Genomic DNA, 26,607 nt, shown 5'->3' with positions numbered 1-26,607 from the left:
AAACTTTATACCAAAAGAAAGGGATATTTTGTGATAGCAAGACTGTGAAAATTGGACATGAGATAGAATCAGACCAACAGGTTCAGAGTTCAATGGTTTAATTAGGGTTCAATCGGGATTGAGCCGGATGACATAATAAATATGTAAACTATTTAAATAAAATTTAAATGATAGAATAATCAATTAATAATAAAATTTTTTTTATTAAAAAATGAATTTAGGCACATTCAATTTTTAAATTTAATATAAATTTAACAAAAATTTAACTTCCATATAAATTTATAAATTAATATAAATTATTATTAATTTACCTTATATTTTTAGATATAATTTATACCTATAATTATATATTATTTTATTCTTAGTATATCAAATTAGCTTATTTAATATATTAAATAATTTCATAAATGTTTTAGAAATTGAATTGGCTGATTTTAAAGGAAACGGAACCGATTCTCCATTGGCCTATAGTACTACCGGTTCATTTGAATATTTCTCTTTAAAAGTTCTAAAACTTTTTTGTTCAGTGTCTTCACAAACCTCAATTTTCTAAGCTTACAAAACTCATTTTTTAGCTTTCAGGACTAAGCTTTTTGGACACAACAACGCAAAATATCTTCATAAAAAAACTTGATTGATCTCAACATCATTAAATTTATTATGAGATAAATATAACCTATTAAAATTTTAACTAACTTTCCTAACATAAATCCAACGACTAAAATTAGCTCAAGAACTTTTATCCCACCGTTGGCCTTTTGCTATTCTCCCACCGCCACCAAAAGAAAAATGATTAACGCGTCTCGTCACCTCTTACTCGATACTGCTAATGTGGGACATTTAAATTGATCTCCGAACAACATTCTACGTCTCGTCTCCACCAAAAACTGTTAAAGGGGAGCTCCGAAAGCAAAAGCCTGATCATGCATAGTATATTTTGGACGAATTGCCCCTCACAAGAAAAAAATCATGGTAAAGCAAAATAAACTCAAAAGGAATTCTGCAACTCATATTTAGATCAGTTGAATACAAATCTGGAGCTAAATAAAGTACATAAATAACTTCTTCACAAAAAAAAAACTACTAATTTCTGGCTGTTTGGTGCAACATGAAATACCAAAAAAGCACGTTACAAAGCACAAAATCATACAACTCTGCATATGATATTATAAATTTTAGCACAGGAACAGTTTTTTTTTTTTTTTTTTTTACAGGAACATTTTTTTTTTTTTTTTTTTGGGAGTGGATTAGGATATTTTCTGGAGCAGTATTCTACCTTGTAGTTAGATTCCAGCGGTGACAGATCAAGCAGCAGGAACCTTCCTTCCGTCTTCAATGAAGAAAATTGCAGACTCTGGCACCTGATACATAGAGAAGGAGAAGACTGGTGTAGAAAATTCAAATTCTCTTCTATGTTATGCTTGTTATTCAAGGAATGATAAATCACCTCTCGCCAAGTTTCTGTGATGAATTCTACTATATCATATGAAATATCCCCTTGGACATCAATTTGTTCCTTCTCAGTTGGACCCTTCAAACCAACATCCAGATTTTTATTTTTTGTAAGCTTAGATAATAGCAAAACCACAACGTAAGGAAGTTTACCTTAACAATAGATGCTCCTGTTGCAAACTTCTTTCCAAGTTTCTTCGATGCATCACTTAATTTAACACCTATTTGACCAAAGAGAAGTTTGAAAGGTTACACCAGAGATTTCAGAAGGCAAATCTTCCAAATAAGCTAAGAATTAGTTGCTCAAACCAAACTGGTTAAACCAGGAATTGGTTGTCAGATCAGCTTGACTTGATTGAAATTACAGAATGCTTATCAACCCAATTAAACCAGTCGAAATTGGCAAAAAATTGTGACGTTAATTAGTTGGTCAAACAGAGTTGCATCTCCGCCGGTAATAGCAAAGAACTAAATCTAACACAAGCAATGTTTAGGGTCTTATAATGTTTAAATATATAGTTAGGAAGATATTATTATTAAACATTTAAGATTTTAGAGTGTTTAAATACACAATTAACATATTTGCATATTTACATATGTAGTATAGTTATAATGCCATTATTCATAAACCTTTGATTAGATCAGTCAATCTATGGCCAACTAGCCAAACCAGTTCAATGGATGGGTTTCAAAAAAAAAAAGGTTAAGAATGAGCATAGAACACTCACCAAATAGATCCAAGCCTTTCACCACAGTTATACTCTTGCGCTTATTCCGAACAATCTTTTCAATGACAACTTCTTGCTTGTCCTGGAAAGAAGAAATCGTTACAGCCGTTCTAGTTTGAATCACAGTTAACAATAAATTATAGAAGCAATTGCAATACTTCACACTTACACCTGCTCAATATCATAAACCTAATCATCAACAAATTCACTATATACATAAAAAGAAGTGGATAGGGCAGCTTAAGGCTTCATTTGGGACGGTTTTTTTGCTGCTTCTTAACACAGTTTTTAAGTAAAAAATTAAATTTTATATTAAAAAGCTGCTTTAAGACTCAATAAAAAAGACATCCCACTCGAAGCCTAAATCTTCCCGGAAAATGGAAAATATAGAAGATATGCGCAAAGAACACGTCAGATCTTGAGTATAAATTGAAGAAAGCAAATCACACGACAGATGAGATTTAGGTAAAACAAAAAAGTGCTGTTATAGTACTGCTATATTTTACTACCAGGTGGCAGGATTGGTAGATATGCTCGTAACTGAATGAAGCAAAGATGCAGATTTACATTGGTGCATCCAGACTAGTCGGTAAGATCATTTTAAAGACATGGAATACAAAGCCAAAGGTGAAGCTAATGTCAAAGTGGCGGTTCTTTCAACTTCTTATTGTCATTTAATTGTCCGCATGATGCAGTGCTTTTTATCAAGCTAAACCAATTGTGGCCTTCTGACCAAACCGTAGATAGTTCCTTTTCAATGTGGAGCAATTCTTTAGATGGGTTCTATGATGCACAGACACGGACACGGCGGCACGGATACGAGACGACACATACACAGAACACATCCGTTATTGAAAATATGGACACGGGTTGGACATGGAATTATAGTTTTTATATTTAAAAAATAGTGTATAAAATTCAACAAGTATAATTTTAAAAATAATTTGAAAATAATAAGTCATTTAACTATAATTTGTGCGTAAAACGATTAATATTAGGATGCCGGGAGTCAGGCGTTGATGTCGTTTATCAGTCACCGAGAGAAGAGATGAAAATACCTTCACTGCCAAAAATAAATGAAAATGAGAATATTCGATGATTGGGTATTAAGTGCGGACGTTGATTTGTTGTGGATAGGAAATAAGAAATTTAGTTTAAATCCTGGCAAATACAAGAAATTATATTTAAAAAATTTCATAAAATATTTAAGATACGTGTGTCCAATTTGTATTTAATATTTTTTAATCGGACATGTTTTCGGCGTGTCTAACACATGTTGGAGGAGTGTCGGACGAGTATCGTGTCGGATACGGTATCAGACACTGCACGCCTCTTTGAGGAGAAGTGTCGGTGCATCATAAGATGGGTTTTTCAGTAGAATACTGCAAATTTATGTAGCTAGAAATGAGGTTACGCTATCAGAAAAGTGGAAAAATGACATCTTTTTCAAATGTTTTTCTTTTTTTCTCTAACAGAAAAAATTAGTTAATTGTTCATTCTAGACTTACTAGTATATCATTTTTCTTTCTAGAATTAATTTCACAAGAAACATTGCAATAAACATTGCCCGACAAATCGAACAAACCTCTAGTTAGAGTCCACATCCTATATGAAATGTTTAATTAATTTTGGACTTTTTATTTTTAAATTTACTAATGTAGCCTTTGATATGTCTTTCATTTCAAGCATTTTACAATAACTCTATCATTCATTTTCTACCATCAGCTCTACATGCCCAAACCACCAAAATTAAATTTCGACTACCTTAATATCAATGTCTTACTCTCAAGTCACATCATCTAAAACATAATCATTTATTAATTCATCTTTCCTACTTTCACCACACTTTTACATTTCTTATTTCTACCACACTCAACTTTGTTGTCATTGACTTTTCTGAAGCCCAATTCATGTAGTATAGTTGGTCTCAATAATTTATATAGAAGTATCCAACATATTTCTCTTATCATCATTACTCTTAACACACTTCTCTATTTAAGCTCAATGTGTTACCTCCAAAAGTTCACATGCTCATCACATCAAACCAAACAAGACCTCTTAAGCAGAAAAACATATGAGAGAACAAATTCCTTGAAAAGTGCGTCATTGAACAACAAGTGAAAGAAATATTAACTGCAACACATCAATCAGCTGAGAGATAATAGTCAGCTTAAACAACAAGAGTCAGTACATACATTTGCTTTAAGAAATTATTGATGTAAATTTGAAAGTCTATACTTGTCTGTAATAAAAAAATTGTGTGCTGAGACGAGCAAGTTGATTGTTTCAGCAACATTTATTTTAGTTTATTTTATTTTCTTAGTTTTTCTAACTTCGAAAATATATGATGATGCCTTACTGAGAACTACTTGTGGTTTCTTCTATAATTTGGTTCTCTATGGAAGCCATTGGTTCTTTGTTTTGTTCTGCTGTCTATTCCTGTTGCGTCCTGTGTTTTCTTTTCCTGCTGCTATACTTGTGATTAGGGGTCTCAATTTCGAGTCACGGGTCGGGTTCGGATCAAACCCAGAATTGACCTGACACTGCTCGGGTCAACCTGAACCCGATCTATTTTTGCAAACGGGTCATTTTTTCGGATCTGAATCAGCCTACTTCGGGTTCGGGTTAACCCGACCCGACCAGACCCACGGAGACGGCAATGCCAACAGCTTCTGCTCGACAGCAGCGACTTGCCGGCAGCCGGTGCCAGAAGGGGACACGACGCAGGGGGCAGGTGGGTTAGCGCCGCAGCGCGGCGGGCAGGCGACGCGCAAGTCACGAGTCTTGCAAAGCATGATTGGCCTCGGGCAGCGATTGGTTAACGGCAGTCACGGGGATAGTTCGGTCATGCAAACAGCTCGGTCACACGGTCAGCTGCAGTCATGGGGCAGCTCGGTCGCACTTGCAACGAGTCAATTCGGTTTATTCCCAGGTTTCCAAGTCAACCCAAACCCAACCCGATTTTTGAAACTGGTCAAAAAAACTAATGTCTACCTGACTCAAAATCTCTATGACGGGTTCGGGTCAGGTTTTCAGGTCGTGTCAAATACTGACACCCCTACTTGTGATCATTTTTCAAAGTTCATCGAGCCACTTGATTACTAATTAAAGCTACCGATTGAATTTTGCCTTCTGACACTGGCATTTGGGCCTTGTTGTTCTTGAACATTTAATTTGGTTATAAGCTGGGGTATTCTCTACTCGAATTCAACATTAGCTATATTGTTGATTTCCTAATATGCCACTGAGAGGTTTTAATGCCTTAACGGGTTCCTAGTTGTGAGATTGCTAGCTCACGAGATTTGATGTATCCCCTATTTTTCAGTTTGGTTTATGTACTGAATGCATGAAAGGCCACTTTGGCACTGTTATTGAAATTCGGTGCTTCGATTTAGGAATATTGTTCGTTTCGAGGATGCCACTGATTTAAAATCTCCACTGCTCAGTTACAGGTGATGTTAAGCTACTGCAGATTCCATCTATGCAGCATTTTACAGTAGCAAAGATCTAACATTGCTAGAAAGGGTATTTGGAAATTGAAAGTTTGCTGTTTTGCTGAAACTGAGATTGGAAACATATCATTTCTTGCTAGAAACCATTTTGATGAACAGAAATTTTAGTATTTGTCTGGATCTTTGAGGATTATAAGTTGCTGATTTTGTATCTTCTTGAGTAATAAATACGAATCCAAAGGCATATAATTTTCAATGAATAGCTGAATAAAATACATGTATTCATCTCCATGTTTGTGTCTTAATGGATGAAAATTCTTCAAATGTATTACAAGTCTTGACAACCTCTTCTTGTACCAATATGAGGGCTGGATTAACACTTTGATGATCTCATTCATCTTTCTCTCTTTTCTTTTTACTTATTGATTTGGGAGCGTGTTTAGGATTTGAACAAGTTAGTTACACGACAATTTTTTCTGTGTGAATCTTAGTTGCAGTGGAGTTTTACATTTGTTCTTAGATTTCCTAAAAAAATTCTATTTTAGAAAAAATTAATGCATCACACGGAGCAAATTAAACAAATTTTTATTTTTGAATCAAAAGAGACTAATATTTGCCAAAATTAAAAGCTAGAAAGCTGCAAAAAAAATTGTCTTCTTGCACATCTCATTCCAGACTATATTAATGTTGAACCCTAGACCTTAAGACGTCATGCATCAATTAGCCTTATAAAATGAACTGCAAATAAGGACATTCTCAAGAGCACATTTCTCTTCAAACAAATTACAAAGCCACAAAGGGTAACATTTGACCGGAAGGCTTCTACAGGTCCTTCAAAGAAAATATTTCTGAGGCTCAAAAGGAAATAAAGCAACAAATGCTGGCGGTTAACTCGAACACATTTAAAAAGTTTAAACAGAGGTTAAAATACAGCTGATCAGCTGCAATTAAAATGCAAGAAATATCATAACAACCAATATGCCTTCTGGTTTAAGGGAAGTATGACTTGCATTGAAAGTGGTAGAAGGAATTTGAGTATTAAAATGGATTCAGAGGTGACCAACTCCAAGTTCATAAACAAGCAAATGCAGCAGAATCTATAGTCTTACCTTTTTCTTTATCTTACCGCCAGGAAGACGTTTTACTTCTTCTGGCTTAGATGCTGCATTGCTTCCTGCCATTATCAAAACAGGAAAAAAAAAAAAACAGAGACAATAAGACAGAACCAAGCTTTGTCATGATAAAGAACGGTACATTTAGATATAATAGAAACAACAGAATGCGAATTGGACAAATTTGTTATGCAAATCATCCGATGACATCTTTAAAGTTAACTCAAATATAATAAAGGATGCAAGCTGGGAAAACTCCAATTTTATTTACAACTCTGAAATCCTTCATGGACCCCAAATAGTTATTTTGGAAGCTGGGAAAAGCTCCAATTTTTTTATAACTCTAACATCCTCCATGAGCCCCAAATAGTTATTTTGCAAGCTGGGAAAAGCATGGTTAGTTAGAAGTCGAAAAAGTGCTTAATGAAGAGAATAGGAAAACTGGATCCTTAAAAAGTGAATGAAATGTAACAAGTTCTTTCTTTTGAAAATACTTTTTTTTTATTATTATTATTGACATTGAAAGATGGAAAAAGCGATAAACAACATTTAGCCTGAAGATATCAGATCTTTCAAAAATCAATTGGAATAAGATTATGAAAAATATGCCTACCAAGATGATGCCAATCTTTTGAGTACTCACTTTAAAAACAAATAAGGAAAACAATGAGCTGCGATGAGCAAAAGAAATCCTTGAAGTCAACTTGTCAAGCAGGATAGCAGCAAACTTCAGTCAATCCTGAATTCACGCTTGAGACTGGTCCACTGGCATGGAGGAGAAGAGCAGGAGATGTTGAAGGAAAAGGAGGTAGGAAACTCTCAAGGAGGTGGAACAAACACTAGAGGGGAAGGAAAGTAGCAGTGGAGATGTCGGTTGATGTAGTTTATCAAACAAGCCAGCCATAAAAAACAAAATTGAGCCAGTAACCTTCACGTACAAAGCATAGTTATAGATGCCTAGAGCAGATCATTTTCACTCATATATGAAATAAAAGTTTCAATGGTTCAGTCAATGCGAGAAAGATTAAAAAAATAAAAAAGATGAGATTGCAAGTTCACCTAGATGGAAAACTGCCCCAAATAAACAATTTCACCATTAGCACCATTTTGGAAAACATGGCTTAAAAACTGACATGCTTAAATTAACTAAAGTGCTAATATCATCGACATAATTGGTGGATTCAGTACACCTAAAGCATTTTATTTTATGAATTTTACACTAAAATTGTTCAAAAAAAGAAATCACACGCAATTGAAAGAATTGGTAGATCAAAACAACAAGGTGCAAAACATGTTATTGTAATTTAGTTCAACTAGCAAGAATGCACATGTACCAAGAACATAGCTTGAAGTTTTTGATGTATTTTTTAATATATATATCTCTCTCTCTCTTAGATATATATATATATATATAAAGTACAAATTCATTGGGTTAGTTATTATATGAATTAGTATGCCTACATCTACAAAGTCCCTGAAATGTTCGACATGCAGTTGGGATTAATTAGTTGGCTAAATTGCATATTGATGTGCCAGGGAAAGTATCAACAGTTTAGATCAAAATTACAAAAGAATGCCCTAGATTGTTGCTTGAAAGCAATTCAAGCAAATTTTTAATAGTAATATAGATTAAAAACATCTTTTCAAATGCAAAATTGATCATCATGTCCCCTAAAAGTTGGGTACAAGATTATTTCACAGTTGACTGCAAACTTTTCTCTCAAAATACATTGATTGCATTTATGCTATCTATAAACTCATTTATGATTCATGATGCAACTTGAAATCCAAGTTTCCCTTCTATAAAATCAATTATAAACAATGAATATTGCATCAGATGCCAAAAATACAGCAACTAAAGTGATTCACATTTAGGTTTAGATGTGGTATTTCTAAAAGTGGGAATGATTTTCTAAAAGTTAAACTTCAGTGAGAATAATGCTAATCCTCAAAAATTTATATTGAAATTTTCTAGCTCAGCTGCCCCCTTCATCAAGTTCCATCTTGTCTTCCCCAAAGACTCAAGAATTCATGATATTAAAAAGTGAATAAAACGCTCATCCAAATGGGATAGACCCTATCGAAATATCCAAAACAGTTCCAGAGGATTTTACTGAAGCGCTAATATAAATGGCTGCCTACTTTACAAAGCAGCACTGTCGAATATATGTTAGCAAATATTTTTAGGTCTACTGTTATCTTTATTAATATAAGTCAGATCTAATACATATACTCCTCTAACCGGGACATCAGAAGGTCGACGTTTTATGTGACCAAACCATTTAAGACGACTCTCTCTAATCTTATCTTCCACTAGAGCTACTCCAACCTTTTCAAATATATACTTGTTTGTATTCTATCTCTAAGTGTAAAACCACTCATCCACCTGAGCATTCACATCTCTGCAATGCTTAATTTTATGCATCTCTTTTAATGGCCCACATTCTGAGCCATAAAGCATTATAGGTCTCATCACCATCTTATAAAATTTTTCCTTAAGTTTGAGAGATACTTTTGTCTCAGAAAGTAGGCCCACGGCATTCGCCCACTTCAAGTATCCAACTTGAATTCTACTAATAATATGCATCAATTTCACCATCACTTTGAAAAATAGACCAAAGATATCTAAAACGTGCACTTCTTTTAATGACTTAATCATCCAAAATCACAATCTCACAACTAGATCTCTTACTACTAAATTTACACTATGTATAAGGTTTTAAATCTACTCAAACAAAAAATTTTAGACTCTAAAATTGACCTCCATAAATCAAGTATTCTATCAACTCCTTCTCTACTCTTATCAACAAGAAGAATATCATTATTAAAAAGCATACACTAAGGTACATCCTCTTACAAATGTCTAGTAAGAACATCCATGACCCAAAAAAATATATATGGGCTTAAAGATGATCCTTGGTTTAATCCAACTGAAATAAAAAAAAATCCCCGGTTAAACCACCTAGTGTTTAAACACTGTTGCGTGCTAGAAAATACGCGGCGGTAGAGTTTGTAAATTCGCGTCCGAGCGTTACACGTATATTTAACACACAAACAAGAAAATGAAAGAACACCGGGATTTATACGTGGAAAACCCAAAAAGGGTAAAAACCACGGGGCCTCGCCCAGTTGTAAAATTCCACTAGCGTTTTTGTAAATTACAAGAAACTGATTCGTCCCACAAATCGGGACGATCAGATTACAACTTGAAGCAAATTTACAAAGTTTTGCAGAATCCCGTCGTTTCCCGAAAATCCGGCAGAGTTTCGACGTATTGAGGCGGCGGGAAGAGCTCCGACGGTAGTCGAGGAGGAGAGGATTCGCCTTTTCCCTTTTTCCTTCTTCTTCTCCTCTTCTTCTCTCTCTTCACTTGAGTTCCTTTTGTGAAGAATGAGGGCTCTATTTATAGTTTTTCTAGAGTGGCATGGCTCGTAAATAGGTGTGAGATCATGGGCAAATAGGGAGTGGTTTGAATGGATGGCCGATATTGAACCCTTCGATCGTGCACCGTTCGTTGGATATTTGAAGGCCTTAATGATGTCGGAATTCGGCGATCTTGGGCTCGTTGGATTCGTCTCGTCGAGCCGCTCGATTCGAGTATAAGCTCGTTAAAATCGGAGACCGTTTGGTAACTCAAATTGCGGTTTGAATCTTCCAACAGCGCTTCGGGTCCTTGATTCAGACTCATTTGGGCTCGAATTGGGTTGAACTTGGTGTCGTTGGGTTCGTATTTCCGAGACGCTCAGTTTGACTGTAAGCTCGCTGAAATCGAAGTTCGGGTGCTTCCGGATTTAATTTTTGAAGTTTCCAACTAGCTTTTGCCTCGAAATTCGTGCCCGATCAAGCTAATTTTGTGATGCCGTATCAAACACAAATAGCAGCTCTTGCATGCATATCCTTACTGACTTGAATATAATAATTATCAACTCCTTTCTTTTCTAGAACTCTCCAAAGCACTTCTCTTAGAACTTTATCATATATTTTCTCTAAATTAATAAATATAAAATAAAAATCCTCCTTACTCTCTCTATACTCCTCTAGCAAACCTCTCAACAAATGTAAAGCTTCCATAGTAGATCTATCCAGCATGAATCAAAATTAATTTTGAGAAACATTAGTAATTTAGTATACATCGTAACCTATGCTCATGTACTCTTCCATACTTTTGATGTAAGACATATTAACTTAGGCTTCGTTTGGAACGGCTTTCTTACTACTTAAAATTTTTTTGTACTAGAAAGTTATTTTAAGAAGCAGTAAGAAAGTCATCCCAAACAAAGCCTTAATTCTTCTATAATTCAAAAACTTTTGTGCATCACCTTTATTCTTAAAAATAGGAACCAACACACCCCTCCACTCATCTGACATATTTTTATCCTTCAAAATAATATTAAAAAGTTTAGTAAGCCAAGAAATACATTTATCTCCTAAACATTTACACACATCTATTGGAATTATCATCAAGTCTCACTACTTTCCACACTTCATTTTCTTTAAAGCCTCTCCAACTTTGATTTTACTAAAACGATGATAAAAAGAAAAATCTCTATTTTCATTTAAGATCAAAATTCAATGTTATTCTCACAATCTTCATTGAAAAGCTTATCGAAAAATATCATACACCTGAATATTGCCTTCTACGAAGAGCACTTTTTAATTTTCATATTTAATGCACTTCACTTGAACTAGCTTTTTACTTATTTTATCTCTTTGTTTGGCTAACTTATATATACATCTTTTGACCTCCTTAGTATATAATTTATTCTATAAATCACTAAAAGTTAAATTATTTGCATAACATATTGCTATTTTAGAGTCCCTACAGGTCCCTCTATAACTTTCCCAATTTTCTAAGCTTTTATACATAAACCAATTTTTATAATAAAGCTTATTATTCTTTTTTCTTTTCTTACACATTTTGATTCTACCACCAACTATTTTTATCATTAGAAACTTTTCTTTTGATACTTTAAGCACATACTTTGCAACATTATTAACATCACTAACTATGTTTTCCAACATAACATAAACTTTCTCATGACCAACTTAAATCTTGAAATCTTGAATTTTACTCTCAAAAATATTTTTATTGGCATTCCTTAAATGCATCATCTAATCCTAGAATAATATTTTATATTATTTTCATGTTTAATCTCTTCAACTTAAATTCCAAACCTCTAATAAATGATGTTTGGTACATAAACTCACTCTAAATGACTTTATAATTTTTGCAATCTAAACAATCTATTTTTCTTATAAAAAATAATCAATTTGAATTTTACTATGTCCATTCTTATAAATGATGATATACTCCTCCCTTTTCTAAAATAAATTTTAGTAATTATAAAATCATAAGCTAGTGCAAAATCTAATATATTCCTATCAACTTCATTAAACGCTATATATTTATAATTACCATGAATGCTTTTAAAACCTTTTATTACTTTACTAACATATCTATTTAAATCTCTTCCAATAAAAAAACTTTCTTCAAGAGGCATGCCTTGCATTAATTTTTCTAAATCATTTCAAATTTTTAAGTTTAAATATCCATCCTACTAGAGAAGCATACGTACTAATAATATTAATAATCCTAACATCAACAATCTTACAAGTTATAATTCTCTCTATAATTTTATTAGGTTCTATAATACTATCCTTAAAACTCTTATTTATAATTATACCTACATATTTATAATACGACTCTTACCTGAATAACATAGTTTAAATCCTAAACTATCAATTTTTTAAGCATTTTTTTTAACCCATTTAGTTTCTTAAATACATAAAATCTTTTTCTTTTTATGAATTATAATATATATTAATTTCATTAATATATTTCAAGAATCCTATAAAAAGCTTCAAGATATAATTTTCTTAATATTTTATTAATTTGATATTTCATTAAATAAAAATTAATTGTCATATTAATATATAAACCTTAAAAATTTTAATTATAATTTATAATTTATAGTATGTTAATGAAATGGCGCATGCTATTTAGGCCTTGCGCCATGCGTCATTCCCCATGCATGACACAAATAGCCCACGCCATTTTAATTCGTCATGCCACGCCGCACAAATAGCGTTGTATGTGCGCGCACCGTGCCATGCGCCATGGCACGCACCTTTTTACATCATTGACATATATGATCCATGATATGGGAACATTTGCTTATTTAATACTACACTCGGGTGTCAATGCAGACCTTTGCACACTTTTCATTATATTCAGGTATTAAAGTGCATTGCTTCTGAGAAACACCCTAGTATTAAGTATTAAAAGTTTCATGTCACAAATATTCAACAAGTTCTGAATTGGCTATTGTTTGTCTAACGAACCCTCCATTTTTTTCATCTAGAGCTTGGGACACGACAACAAATACATATTAAGCATATAAAAACAAAATAAAAGAAATCTAAATAAACTTTGAACAACATAACTATCGAGAAATAGTCCAGAAGAAATAGTTTAGGGTCTGTATAACAAGTTAATACAAATTTCTTTATACATATATCCTGATGATAGTAACGTAAGATTCAAAAACCTCTTTCTAAAAGCTCGCTTTTAAATGTTCCCACAAAACTTCTATACATTCTACCAAAAGCTGGTTATGGACGAATAAAAGTTTGGGATCTCCAATTGCTAATACAAAAAATAACATCAAGCCTTTATCTCACTATGTGGGACCAGCTACATGAATTTTTTTTCTCCATTGTGTCATGTTAAGAGTCAAATTTTTATTTAAATCTAATAAAGGTCATTTCTAATATTTTCTTACCAAGTCTTTTTAAGCCTACCTCTATCATTGTTAACATAAATCAAATATAGTACATTTATTTTCCTAATCGGGTCATCAGAAGGCCGTCGTTTTATGTGACCAAACCATCTAAGGGGGCGACTCTCTATAGTCTTATCTTCCATTGGAGCCACTCCAACCTTTCATGTACATGCTCATTTTGTATCCTGTATCTAAGAGTAAAGCCACTCATCCACCTAAGCATTCTCATCTCTGCAACACTTTATATCATGCTTCTCTTTTAATGAGCACCATAAAGCATTGTAGGTCATCATCATATAAAATTTTTCCTTAAGATTGAGGGAGACTTTTCTATCACACAACAAGCCCAATGCATTCATCTACTTCAACCATTCAACTTGAATTATACTAATAATATCCCATCTATTTCATCATTACTCTGAACAATAGATCCAAGATATCTAAAACATGATCCAAACAATCTAGCCTAAAAAAGGTGAGAATAAAGTACCATATGGATCCACCTAGCCCTCACGTGCACCTCCATCACTGCTCATGCTCAGAACCCCAACAGCCTTCAGCTGCTCTGAAGCCTTCTCCGCTTGCCTAATGTTAGGTTCTAAAGCCCTGATTAAAAGAGATTAAACAAATCAATCAATTAGGATAGCACAAAGGAAAACGATGGAAGATCGGAGACTTCAATTGAGTGGGAAACTAGGGTTTCTGATATCTTTGAGTAAAGAGTAGAGATCCGACCTGTTCTGGATGAGAACCAGAGCTTGCACTGCTCAAATCCCGAACTCAGTGCTTTTCTGGCAAACTACACATTTGACAGTAGGGAATGCACATAGGCTCTAGAAAATATCACCTCCAAGTAAGACAAAAAATATACCCATATCTATCGCTGAGTGTTGGCGCTTTCTTCCTTATAGCCAACTTGGCAATCCATGGGATTGAAGATGGTGGTCTAAGATGGTAATCCGCGGGCCTTAAGAAAAAATCCCTCTCAATATTTGGGTGATCTAAATGTTTGCAAGCTATAAAATATCTTTCTTTATTTTCATATATACAGATTTAGAAACATGATTAATTGCTTTTATATTCTGGCCTAGGAATAGTATCATGTAATCACTATATAAAGTAATTAACATGGATAGAATTACCTAGTATAATCTAAAATTTTACTATACAAATAGTTGTAAGGTCCTCAATGAAATACATAGAATTCAAATCATTCCTCCACTCTTAATGGTACCAGAGCTATAAGAAAAAAAGTTCTTAAGCATTATCACCTATCATCTACCTATTTTGTTGCAAGGAAAGAAGGTCATCTTCACCTCTTGTTATTTTCCTTGCTTGAATTTACCGCAGCCAGCAAACAGTAAAAACATCCACTGCCTGAGAAGCTGTATCCACCTCATATTATTTTCAAAAGCACATGAGAGGTATGAAGTAAATTCTCTTCCTATAACCTTACCAATAAACCATAAAATAAAGGTATTTGATAGAGCCCAAATTGTTATTGCCAGAAAGGGGTCTATATAACTCACAACATCCCTTCTATTGTCATGTATTTTCACCGAATATAAATTATTTATGAACCTATTATCTATTCAATAAAAAACATCATAACTAAATTGCACTGTAGTGTTTTATCTTACCTATTGTTTATTAAAGATCAAATCATGAGAAAGATGATTGGGTGTGTAAAGAAACAAGGACTCTACCATCGAGACACAAGTTATAATAATCACATACCCCAATCTCATTTATCTAAAAATTTGAAAACATGAAGGAAATAAAATTTGGCTCTACCATATTCAAATGGGTCATCCATCTTTTAGTGTATTACAATTCATGTTTTTCATATTATACAATAAAATAAAAGTTGAAGAGTAATAATATAAAATAGCCAAACACCATATGGTACCACATCCCCCAAGTCACTCAAAAAACTCAATGTCCTTTTGCCTAATCCTCAATGATGTATGTGGTTCATCTCATATCACAAATATTAATAGTGTCAAATTGTTTGATAGTTTCATAGACAATTACTCAAAGAACCTAACATTTACTTCGAAAAATAAATTTGATGTGAGTACAATCCTCCCCAAGTTCCATAAAACAAGCATTAATTTGTCACTAATATGAAACGTATTAAGTATGATAATATAAAGGACTATTTTAATCAGTGTTATCCTCTTTTTTTACAAAAAAAAGACATCATTCATGATTCTTCTTGTACTGATACTCTGCAATAAAATTAGATCGAATAAAAAAATTATAATCTCCTTAAGATCACTAGGGTTTGACTTTTTGAGACGATTATTAAAAAATTTATTGAGGGAAAACTATCTTATATGCCAAACTGTATTCACAATAGAATTTTATAAAAGAAAACATTTATTGGAGCCCTCACTGAATTTTTTCACATATAAAATACCCATTGCTTCTGCATAGAACAATTGAAAGTGTTGTCTATGTCCATCAAAACACTAAACATGATCCAAGAGCTCTAAAATGCATCTTCTTAGGACACTCGACTCAAAAAATCTAATGATATGTTCCTTAAATTAAATTCCAGATTAGTTATACAATGATATAATGCTTGTCAATATGATGATATGTTGCATAAATTAAATTCCAAAGGATCAAAACAACTAATTCTTTGTACTCAATAACTACGTTTTAAGCTTATTTTAACAATATCATATCTTATTTGAATAGGTTTGAATTTGTTTCGAACCTTATTCAAACCTTGTTAAAACACGTCCAAACCGTGTTCGAATAAAGTTCAACCAGAAGTTCAAACTAGCTAGAACCTAGTACAAGCTAGAGTTCAAACAACGAGTTTGAACCAAGCGTCCAAATTAGTTTCTAATTTGATTTGAACAAGGTTTAAACATAGTTAAAATAAGATTTGCCTGTTATTTAAATGAGATTGAAACTAAGGTTTGATTACAAAGTAGTTTGAACTGATTTCATTCACTTCATACTTCAAATAAGTAATCCACAGTAAAAGTGGGGGTATGTTGGTCTAAAACAAACTTTCAAGCATATTTCTCGAAGAAAAACAGCAAGTATATTTGATCATTTCGAGTACTATAAGGCATATTTAGTCAAATTTATATTTCCTCTTCCCACAACTTTTTCACTGAAATAAATGATATCAAATTCCAAAATTATCAAAAAAAGTTTTTGAAAATAAAAAATAAAGAAAAGCAACGACTAAAGAAATGAGATCTCTAAGAAAATCAACTTCGAAGGTGGTAGAGTTACAAAAAGAAAAAAATTTACTTCTTTGCAATTCAAAATGTTCTAAAGTTTCAATAAACATGCAAGGATATCGAATCATTTTAGATTTATTCATGCTGTCTATACATGGGGCTGATATTGTCTTACGTATGCAATGACCTAAATCATTAGGCTCAATTTTATATATTACTGAGACCACACCATGCAATTTGATGATCATAGTCGTAACATCATTCTTCGAGGGGAACCACAATTAATTGTTGACCCCATATCTTTGCATCAATTTTGTACTTTATATCACATTCTCTACCGATATAAATTTTTATATTTCATTCTCATCTTTTCATTAATGACACTCAGCCTTCCAAAACTTTGACGAAGCATTTACATCCATCACTAAGACTTTGCCTGATTTTATTGCCAATCTATTACTACAATTTGAATATTTATTTGACCTTCCACAAGGCCTACCACCTCCACGTCCTATTGACCACCATATAAACTTTTTCTCCACTTTCCAAACCAATCAATTTTAGTCCGTACTGATATCCTTGCTTTCAAAAAGATGCAATACAACAAGTAGCTAAAGACATATTACAATCAGACAATATTTGTTATAGTCATAGCCCTTTCTCCCGTCATGTTTGACTTGGTTAAGAAACCTAATGACACTTGCATTTATACATCAATTATCGCGCACAATTCCTTAACTATTAAAGATAAATTTCCAATCTTATAGTTGACAAGTTATTGAACAAATTACATGGTACAACTTTTTTTTTTCTAAATTTGACCTCCATTCTAGTTATCATCAAGTCTAAATGCACCCCAAAGACATACATAAAATAGCTTTTAGCACACACAACGATCATTATGAATTCTTAGTAATGTCTTTTGGCCTTACAAATGCATCATCTATTATTTAGACTTTAATAAATCAAATTTTTCATTCTTATTTTTGCAAGTTCATCATAATCTTTTCTAATGATATTCTCATCTATAATTCTACCCAATCTCTTCATGTTGACATCTCCAACTAGTTTTTAAATGCCTACAAGATAATCATCTCTTTTTAAAATTAACAAAATGTCAAAATTTTCAAATTTCAATTGAATATCTTGTCCACATTGTCACCAATGGTAATTTTAAAGCTGATCCAATGAAAATTGAAGACATGATTAACTGGCCTATTCCATCTTCCTTAAAATATTTAAGATCCTTTTTGGGGTTAACCGATTACCACCGCCATTGTATTTCCAACTATGCTTCCATTGTTGCACCATCAATCAATCTTCATATAAAATATATTTTTAAATGCGACACGACTATCTCTACCGCTTTTCAAAATTTTAAACTAGCCATGACTTCTACCCTGTGTTAGCTCGACCTGATTTCACTAAACCCTTTATATTAGAAACAGATGCCTCTAAAACTACTATTAGTGTTTTTTATTGCAAAATAATCTTCCAATTGCTTTATTAAGAAATTAGGCCTACACTTGTCTCAATCCTTCACTTATTTAAAAGAACTCTTCGCCATTACTAAGGTCGTTTGCAAATGGCTTCAGTATATATTGGGTAATCAATTTATAATTCGCACGCATCGACCAAAAAAGCCTTAGGAAACTACAATATCAAATTTTACAAAACCTGATCAACAATATTCACCTTCATAAGCTTTTAGGTTTCAACTTCATCATTGAATATAAGCTCAGAAAATCTAATATTGTTGCCGACCCCTTACCTTGTATGCCTGATGCTAGGGAGTTTTATACCTCTTCTCTTGCTTTATTATTTTCATTAATTACAATATTTTTCTCCGCTTCAGCAGTTAAAATAGGAATCTCTCACATCCGCGTATATACTTCAAATTACATCATAATTGGCAAAAGGGGAACTATCTACAATAGATTACCAAATCAGGGACAATCTTTTATATTATAAAAATTGCATTTACATTAGTAAAGATTATGTCCACCCCTCTTGCAGGTCACAATGGTACACTTAAAACAATCAAAAGCCTCACTGCAAATTTTTACTAGTAAGGCATACATAAAGATGTTGCTGAATTTGTTCGTCAGTGTCGCATTTGTCAAGAAGTCAAATCCTCAAACATGGCACATGTTGGCCTCCTTTTCAGTACCTTATCAAGTTTGGGAGAATTTGTTTATGGATTTCACAATGGGTTTACCAAATTCTAGTGGTTACATTACTATACTAGTTGTTATTGATCGTCTTTTCAAATAAACCCATTTTGGTCCCTTGCTCACCACATATTCAGCCTCCCAAGTTGCCACTCAATTTGCCAATATGGTTGTGCTTTTGTATGGTCTCCAAAAATTTATTGTCTCAGATAGGGATAATATTTTTTAAGAAAATTTAATGTCATCTTTTTAATTTAAGTGGTACGACACTCCACTATAGCACTGCTTATCATCCAAAAATAGATGTCCAAATCAAGGTCCTAAAAACATGTTTGAAACAATACCTTCATGCCTACACTTCCAACACGCCCAAATTATGGTCTACCTGCCTTTTCCAGGACAAACTCTCTTATAATACCTCTTTTCACATAGTTATTAAGATGTTTCCATATCAAGCACTCTATGTACATTTACCACCTTCAATACCTTCACATGTTAACAGCACACCAAACATTAATACTCTAGATTCCTTATTAACCAACCGACTCTTTTACAAATTCTCCACACTGACATGCAGCAAGCCCAACATAGAATGAAATTAATGGTTGCTCATCATCGACGTGATTTACAATTATCAATAGGAAATTAGGTTTTGGTAAAATTACAACATTTTCATCAAAATTCTGTAGTTAACCGTACATAGTCCAAACTAGCTAAATGTTATTTTGACCCCTTTCAAGTTCAATCAATTATCAATCTAGTGGCATATCAACTAGCTCTTCCTCCAAAAAGCAAGATTCATCTAGTCTTCTATATCCCCGTCCTCAAATCTTTTTTTTGGCACTCCTCCCACAACCATTACACCTCTTCCTCTTCTTAGTCATAACAACCAACCACTAGGCCTACCTCATGCCATACTCGCTACCCACATTATAACCAAACATGGACAACCTCTTAAACAGATGCTTTTATAATGAACACTTTCTACTCCAGAGGACGCCACTTGGGAGAATTTTTTAACTCTCCCAACCTTGACAACAAAGATTAGTTTTTTTGGGGATGGAAGTGTTAAGCACCACTACATTCTTTTGAATGCAAATACAATACAAAAATAATGAGAAAAATGGATCCACAACTCAAAAGAACAAGCTCAAGACAATAATTCAAAGCTAATAGTGTGCAGACGATCCAGAGAGCATTCTAAGGGTTGAACCAACCTATGGTTTTTATTAGAAACAAACCAATAACATCCAGGTTATTATTGTAAACTTGATTATTATTATCTTTAGACAGTTGACCCTTTTCTATTCACTTGTTTAAGCCTATAAATAAACCCCCTTGCTGTAATCAATGTTTAAGAAATAAAATTTTCTTTACCCTCTTCCCCTTCTCTTTTTTCCTCTTCTTCTTTCCTTAGACGTTTCCACCTACTCAAAAGGAGTTCTATCCTTTTTTAATTCAATCAAGAAGCATATCAAAGTTCCAATTAATTAATACCATAAACTTGGAGAGCCAACCGACAACCCATAAATTTACAAAGAAATGCATCAAAAATTGAATGAGAAGCTTATTCATCCTGCCAACACATGATCAAACATTGCCTATATTAAAAGTTTCATAAGCCAGTTCATGCATAATCCTAAAGAGGCACATCTACAGATGGTGCATAGAACCCTTCAACACCTCAATAAAACTTAGAAAAAGAAATATTATTTAAGAGAAATAAAAGAGACGGTCCTAGAAGCATACATCAATATTGATTGGCTGGAATCCCTCAAAAACATAAAATACACTCCTGGTTACTAGACTTAGGTCAAAATTTAATACTAGAAGCAAGGAGCAATCAGTAGTCGCCAAATTGAGTGTTGAAACAGAATTTTGAGAATTGGCTTAAGAAATCTGTAAACTATTATAGATCAAAATCATCCTAAATGACATGGAAATAAAATGAAATGATACTATGAAGTGATACAACAGTAAACAATCAATTATTAATGTCACACACAAACCAATTCAAGATGGTTGATCCACACACATAAAAAGCTATCTACATTTCATCAAAAAAATTTTAAAAAGGAATTAATAAGTATCCCATAGGTCCAATCACACAGGCAGTTGGTTGATATCCTAACTAAAGGACTATCAAGCTCTACGTTCCATAATATCATCTCCAAGTTAAACATAAAAAGTATCTGCTCTAAGTGTTGAATAATTTCTTCCTTGTGGCCAGCTTGGCAATCCATGGGATTATAAGCTGGTGATCCGATCAGGAATATGTGTGATGAGGACATCCGACCGTGAAAAGTTTATCAGAGAAGGGGCCGGAGATCTACGGCTATGATTGAACTACTTTATTTCTGAGCATTTATTTGTATTTGATTTTTATTAAGTATTTTTTATCTTTTTACCCTAACTTGAAGGAGTAGGCTTATATGACCCCAGGGGGGACTTTTGTCATTTGATATTTTATTGTATTTTGTGTATTTATAGACCTCACCTCCTCTTTGGGAGGGGGATGATGATGAATGAAATTCCTGCACTTTGTGTCTTAGTGAGTTTTGAGAGATCTTGTGAGAGTTTATGTGAAGCCCCTAGGTGAGGACCAAGCAAGATCTGTCAGCTGTAGGAAGCGTCCGGGCTTACGGCCTATCACCACCGCCGATTTCTCCTCTCCTCACAATCTCACCCCCACCTTCATCTTCCCCAAAGCTCCAACCAATCGCCCACCTCCATCATAACTGCTGGCTCTCCCCTTGGTCGATCCCAAGCCACTGAACCCCCTCCCTCCCCATAGTCGTCGACCCTCCCTTTGGCCGGCACCTAACCACCGACTCACCTCCCTCATTACCGCCGACCATCCCTTGGCTCCAAAATTTCAAATTTCAAATTGATCCTTCAATACTTTCAAATTTTAGAGCATCATAATATTAGAGCCCTTAAAATATGAAGTTCCTTTCCAAAAAAGGAGGAACCATGATAGTAAACTTCCCCCCAATCAACCCATTTGAATTTTGAATGGAGAATTGTCATAAATCTACTTTCCTTAACTAGTGGGCTATGATTGGCAACTCCATTAAGTCCCCAAATCAATCCCCCACCACAACTCTTCCCTCTTTATTTCCTTCCTTATGTGCTCCTTCCAATTAATTCTCTCCAATCAACCACCCCAATTACAGCAGCCATTAAATTCTAATCAATTCTAATTGATTCTTGCTTTAATTCCACAAGCCATCTAAGCAAGAAATTAATTCCAATTTTCTCCTAATTGTTGGAATTAATTTCAGATTTTGTTGTTATACCCTTCTTAAATAACCACAAACGGGATAAAGTCCCTCCATGGCATAAATCCTCCAATATGACTCTCTTTTGTTTATTTTCCCCTTAGGCAAGAAATATCAAGCAAGTGTTTTCCCCCTTCCATACACTCGCCCCAAAGCTTTGACCCATTGTTGAATACAAGGCTTACTTGTCTCAAGGTGCAACCTCGAACATCCGACGACCAGATTCCATAAGATGTTAGAACGAGAACCAGGAATAAAGGATGGTAAACTCTCTTCCTAACCTTATATCTTTAACTCCTCAATCATTGCTTCATTTCATTATGAAGACTAATCCGCAAAGCCCATATTAAGAGCGTGTGTGAGCAGGTCTTGTAGTGACTACTCTAATTGTTAATTGAGGGATTATCTTTGTAACCTCGCATTAAGCATGAAATTATTTGACTTGATTATGTTGTGATTCTCCTATTATCATGTAATTGATTGTTGAAGTCTAATCACTATCTCATTGGCTTAATTCTTTTTTTAGCACGTTGAACGTTAATTAATTTTCAGGGTTCTGCTCATAAATGTGTAATTTCCAATTTTACAACGTCTGTGCATTCATTTAGTTCTACATCAATGTGGGTTTTGGGTGAAAATCCCTCATAGGGTTTGGGTGAAGTAAATGCTAGCAAGCCATTGAATATCTTATTTTATTTTCATAGACACAGATACATAAACATGGTTAAATACTTGTATGATGTATCCTAGGAATATTTTCATATAATCATTATATAACTAGTACTTTTAATAGGTAGAAATTACATTATATAATGGAGTATTCTCGTGTATAAATAGAAGTGCAAGATCATCAATAAAATACTCAAAGAATTCAAATCATTCCCAATCTCTTCAAAATTTGTATTGAGCATTTCTATTTCAGCTTTCCCCCTTCATCAAGTTCCATCTTTCCTTCCCCAAAGCCTCAAGAATCCAATATAATTAAAGTGTAAATAAAATGCTCATCACAGCGGGACAGACCAAGCATAATAGCTTGTTATCTGAATAGCCAAAGCAATTCCAGAAGATTTTACTAAAGGACAAATATAAAGAACTGCCTACTTGGCAAAGCAGCACTGCCCAATACATATTAAGCATATCAAAACAAAATAAAAGAAATCTACATGAATTTTGAACAGCGTAGCTATTGAAAATATTTTTTTTCTCAAGGTGTATGAAAATCCCCCTTACTTATTTCCATCACTTTTAGGGTGGGACGGCATATCAATTTAGGCAATTTTTTTTTATAAATGTCTCTTGAAGGTAGCAACATCAAGTTCAGAAACCTCTTTTTTAAAGGCCGGTGTTAAATGATCCCACAACTTCTGCAGCAATACATTCTACCAAAAGCAGGCGCATTGATTTCCATATTATCAAATGGGCAGGGAAAGTTTGGGATTTCCAACTCCTAATGAACAAAATTAACCCTTCATCCTTTTGGTTTCTCCAGATAACACAATATTTGAGCAGCATGTAAGTGGCTATCCTTTCAACAAAAGAATTACTGCATCCTCTTACTGAAACAAAAGTTAAAACCCTAGTACAGTATAACTACGACAAGTCTGTGCCACCCAAAAGCCCCATGTAAGCCAACCAAAATGCTATCTTTGACTAAGAAAAAGGAACCGCTTGTACCATGAATAAAATAAGTTGAGTACCAGAAGAATCAGCCTGGCCCTCACGAACACCTCCACCATCGCCCGAGCTCGAAATCCCAACAGCCTGCAACTGATTTGCAACCTTCTCCGCTTGTTTATCGTTAGCCTCTGAACCCCGGATAAAAAGAGATTAACCAAAAAAAAAAAAAAACAGTTAAGGATGGCAAAAAGAAAACGACGGAAGATCGAAGACTTAAATTGACTGGAAGCTAGGGTTTCCGATACCTTTGAGTAGATCAGGATAGAGATCCGGCGCGTTCTGGATGAGCCAGGGCTTGCACTTCTCAAAGTCCGGCCCGAACTCGCAGTACTCCGCCGGCAAACCGCACATTTGACAGTAAAGAACGCGCACGGGCTCTGGCTTCTCTGCCATGGAAAGAGCTTCGAAACTCTCCTCTCGTTAGTTGTCTGTGCAGAGAACGGCGAAGCGTGTTTTTGGCCTGAGCAAGAGGAACCAGAATCAGAACAGAGGCCGACGCTGCAACACCGGATGACCAGCTTTTCATGATGCTCCGATGGTAACCTTCTGGGTAAATTACAATTACACCCTTAATGGGGGTTTTTAGTTAAAAAAAATTTTACTCCTGCAGCAAGCAGAGAACTTAATAGATAATTCTAGGTATGAGTCCAGTGGGTCAAATATAAGGAAATTATTTGATCATAATTTTGGAGAATAATGAAGGTTATTTTTTTTTTTTAATGATGATAGAGACTTGGACTAAATTCAAACAAAAGCTTTTTTACTATGTAACATTACTGTTAATTTAAGATTATTTAGTTTAATATTTGGATAGCCATGTTATACAAATAGTAGTTTTACCTTATAGCATTATGTAGCAAGATCAATGATTAGTATAGTTGCATGTCAAATATTCACGGTAATAGAGAAATATATAGTTTAATGTCTCATCTTAATATAAAGATCCAGTATACACATAGAGAAGATAGGAATACAAGAATTGTAAGAAATGCTAGAGTTTTTACGTGAATTTTTGGAAAAGGGTAAAACATAGAATATAATCCAACTTAAATGATTTCACTAATGTTTGTTATTAGTTACATATGATATCATTTCTTGTAATTGAGAAAAGTATTGATATAATATAATAAACATAAGTTGTACAAAATGAATTCCATGATGGAAGTTAGAAAAGCCTTGTGGCATAGGAGTTGTTTTCGATAGATTATTTATTGTACATTCTATCATACTTGCTGTGTCCTGGAGTATTCATGGCAATAGAGAAATATAAAATTTAACATCTTAACTTTGTACGAAAATCTGGCACACAATCAAATAAGGGAGAGGGTGTAGCATTCACTAGGAAAAAACCACGGGGCCTAGCCCAGTTTGAATGAATCCACTATTATTTGTAGTTGATTATAAATGAGGCCCTTCCTTATGAGGAAGGGCTTGGCTTGTTGTACATTATATAAAGTACATGGTGGAAATATAAAGTGTCATTGTTGACATGTTAATTTAGTCAGAAGGACTGTAGTCGATGAGCAATGTAAGTCGGAAGGACCGTGGTCGGTGGGAGACGGAGGTCGGAAGGACTGTAGTCAGTGGGCGACATAAGTCAGAAGGACCGTAGTCGGTGGGCGACATAATTCAGAAGGGCCGTAGTCGGCGGGCAACGGAGGTCATAAGGGCCGTTGTCTAACGACGAAGGTCAAAAAAATGGCGCCAGGTAGAAATCCAGCAATAAACATAAATCTAGCATTAGATAGATGTCCGACGAAAGTCTAACAACAGGCAGAAGTCCGTCGTCAGGTAGAAACTTGGCGACAAGCGGAGGTCCGGCATCGGGTAGAAGTCCAACGATAGTTGGCGGCCGAGGAGAACTCTGGCGTTAGATGGTATTCGGGAAGAACTCCAGCGTCACTTAGAGTTCGGGTGAAACTCTGGCGTCACTTGGAGGTCGAGCAGAATTCCAGCGTCACTTGGAGGTCGGGCGGAATTCCGGCGTCACTTGGAGGTCGAGCGGAATTCCGACGTCACTTGGAGTTCGGGTGGAACGTTAGCATCACTTGAAGGTCGTTGGATAGAAATTTGGCGTCACTTGGAGTTCGGTTGAAACTCCAACGGCACTTGAAGGTCGGACGGAATTTCGGCGTCACTTTGGAAGTCGGGCGGAATTCCGACAGTGGTCAAGGAGGAGTTTCTGGTCGAGGAGGAGTTTCTTCCCTCCTATTCTTTTCTTCCTTCTTCTCCTTGCTTCTTCTCTTCCTCTTGCTTGGGTCCCCTCTCAAGAGAAATGAGGGGCTATTTATAGTTTTTTGAGGATGGCATGACCCGTAAATAGGAGGAGGATCAAGGGCAAAACTGGAGTGGTTCGGATGGACGGTCGATATTGAATCCTTTGATTCTGAATCGTTCGTTAGATATTTGAAGGTCTTAATGATATCATAATTTGATGATCTTGGGCTCATTGGATTTGTCTCGTCGAGCCGCTCAATTTGACTATAAGCATGTCATGTTTAGAAGTTGTTTGGTAACTCAAATTTGGTTCAAACTTTCCAAAAGCGCTTCGGGTCCTTTATTTGGACCCATTTCGGCTCGAATCGAGTTAAATTTGGTGTCGTTGGGCTCGTATTTTCGAGACGCTCAGTTCGACTATAAGTTTGTTGAAATCGGAGTTCAGATGATCTCGAATTTAATTTTTGAAGTTTCCAACTTGATTTTTGCCTCGAGATTCGTGCCCGATCAAGATAAATTTTTGATGACA

General features: G+C 34.5%; 1 protein-coding gene across 2 annotated transcripts; it reads right to left on the bottom strand.

Annotated features, from left to right (window-relative positions):
- Nucleotides 1–983: 983 nt before the first annotated feature.
- LOC110107621 (translation machinery-associated protein 22) lies at nt 984–24,369 on the bottom strand. Of its 2 annotated transcripts, XR_003701274.1 has the most exons (8): nt 24,107–24,369; nt 23,882–23,989; nt 6,742–6,806; nt 2,181–2,262; nt 1,606–1,673; nt 1,448–1,531; nt 1,221–1,361; nt 984–1,190 (listed from the first exon to the last, which is right to left on the bottom strand). XR_003701274.1 is itself a non-coding variant. In XM_028696245.1 (7 exons), the coding sequence occupies exons 1-7, from the start codon at nt 24,252–24,254 to the stop codon at nt 1,305–1,307; spliced, it is 612 nt and encodes a 203-aa protein (XP_028552078.1). In that variant the 5' UTR covers nt 24,255–24,369; the 3' UTR covers nt 1,220–1,304. The 2 variants fall into 2 exon arrangements, 1 of the variants encoding a protein (XP_028552078.1); XM_028696245.1 differs by lacking the exon at nt 984–1,190 and having other exon boundaries at nt 1,220–1,361.
- Between the last annotated feature and the right edge of the window lie 2,238 nt (nt 24,370–26,607).

Source organism: Dendrobium catenatum, unplaced genomic scaffold, assembly GCF_001605985.2.
Source record: "Dendrobium catenatum unplaced genomic scaffold, ASM160598v2 fragScaff_scaffold_722, whole genome shotgun sequence".
Classification (NCBI taxonomy): domain Eukaryota; kingdom Viridiplantae; phylum Streptophyta; class Magnoliopsida; order Asparagales; family Orchidaceae; genus Dendrobium; species Dendrobium catenatum.
This window is presented reverse-complemented; position numbering and strand designations above follow the sequence as displayed.

Excerpts from the sequence above, each read along its gene's own strand:
- LOC110107621 (XM_028696245.1), bottom strand. The coding sequence starts at position 24,254 with ATGGCAGAGAAGCCAGAGCCCGTGCGCGTTCTTTACTGTCAAATGTGC. Across the intron at positions 23,990-24,106 it reads CTATCCTGATCTACTCAAAG|AGGCTAACGATAAACAAGCG; the intron begins GTATCGGAAACC and ends TCCGGGGTTCAG. Across the intron at positions 1,362-1,447 it reads TCACAGAAACTTGGCGAGAG|GTGCCAGAGTCTGCAATTTT; the intron begins GTGATTTATCAT and ends TCTATGTATCAG.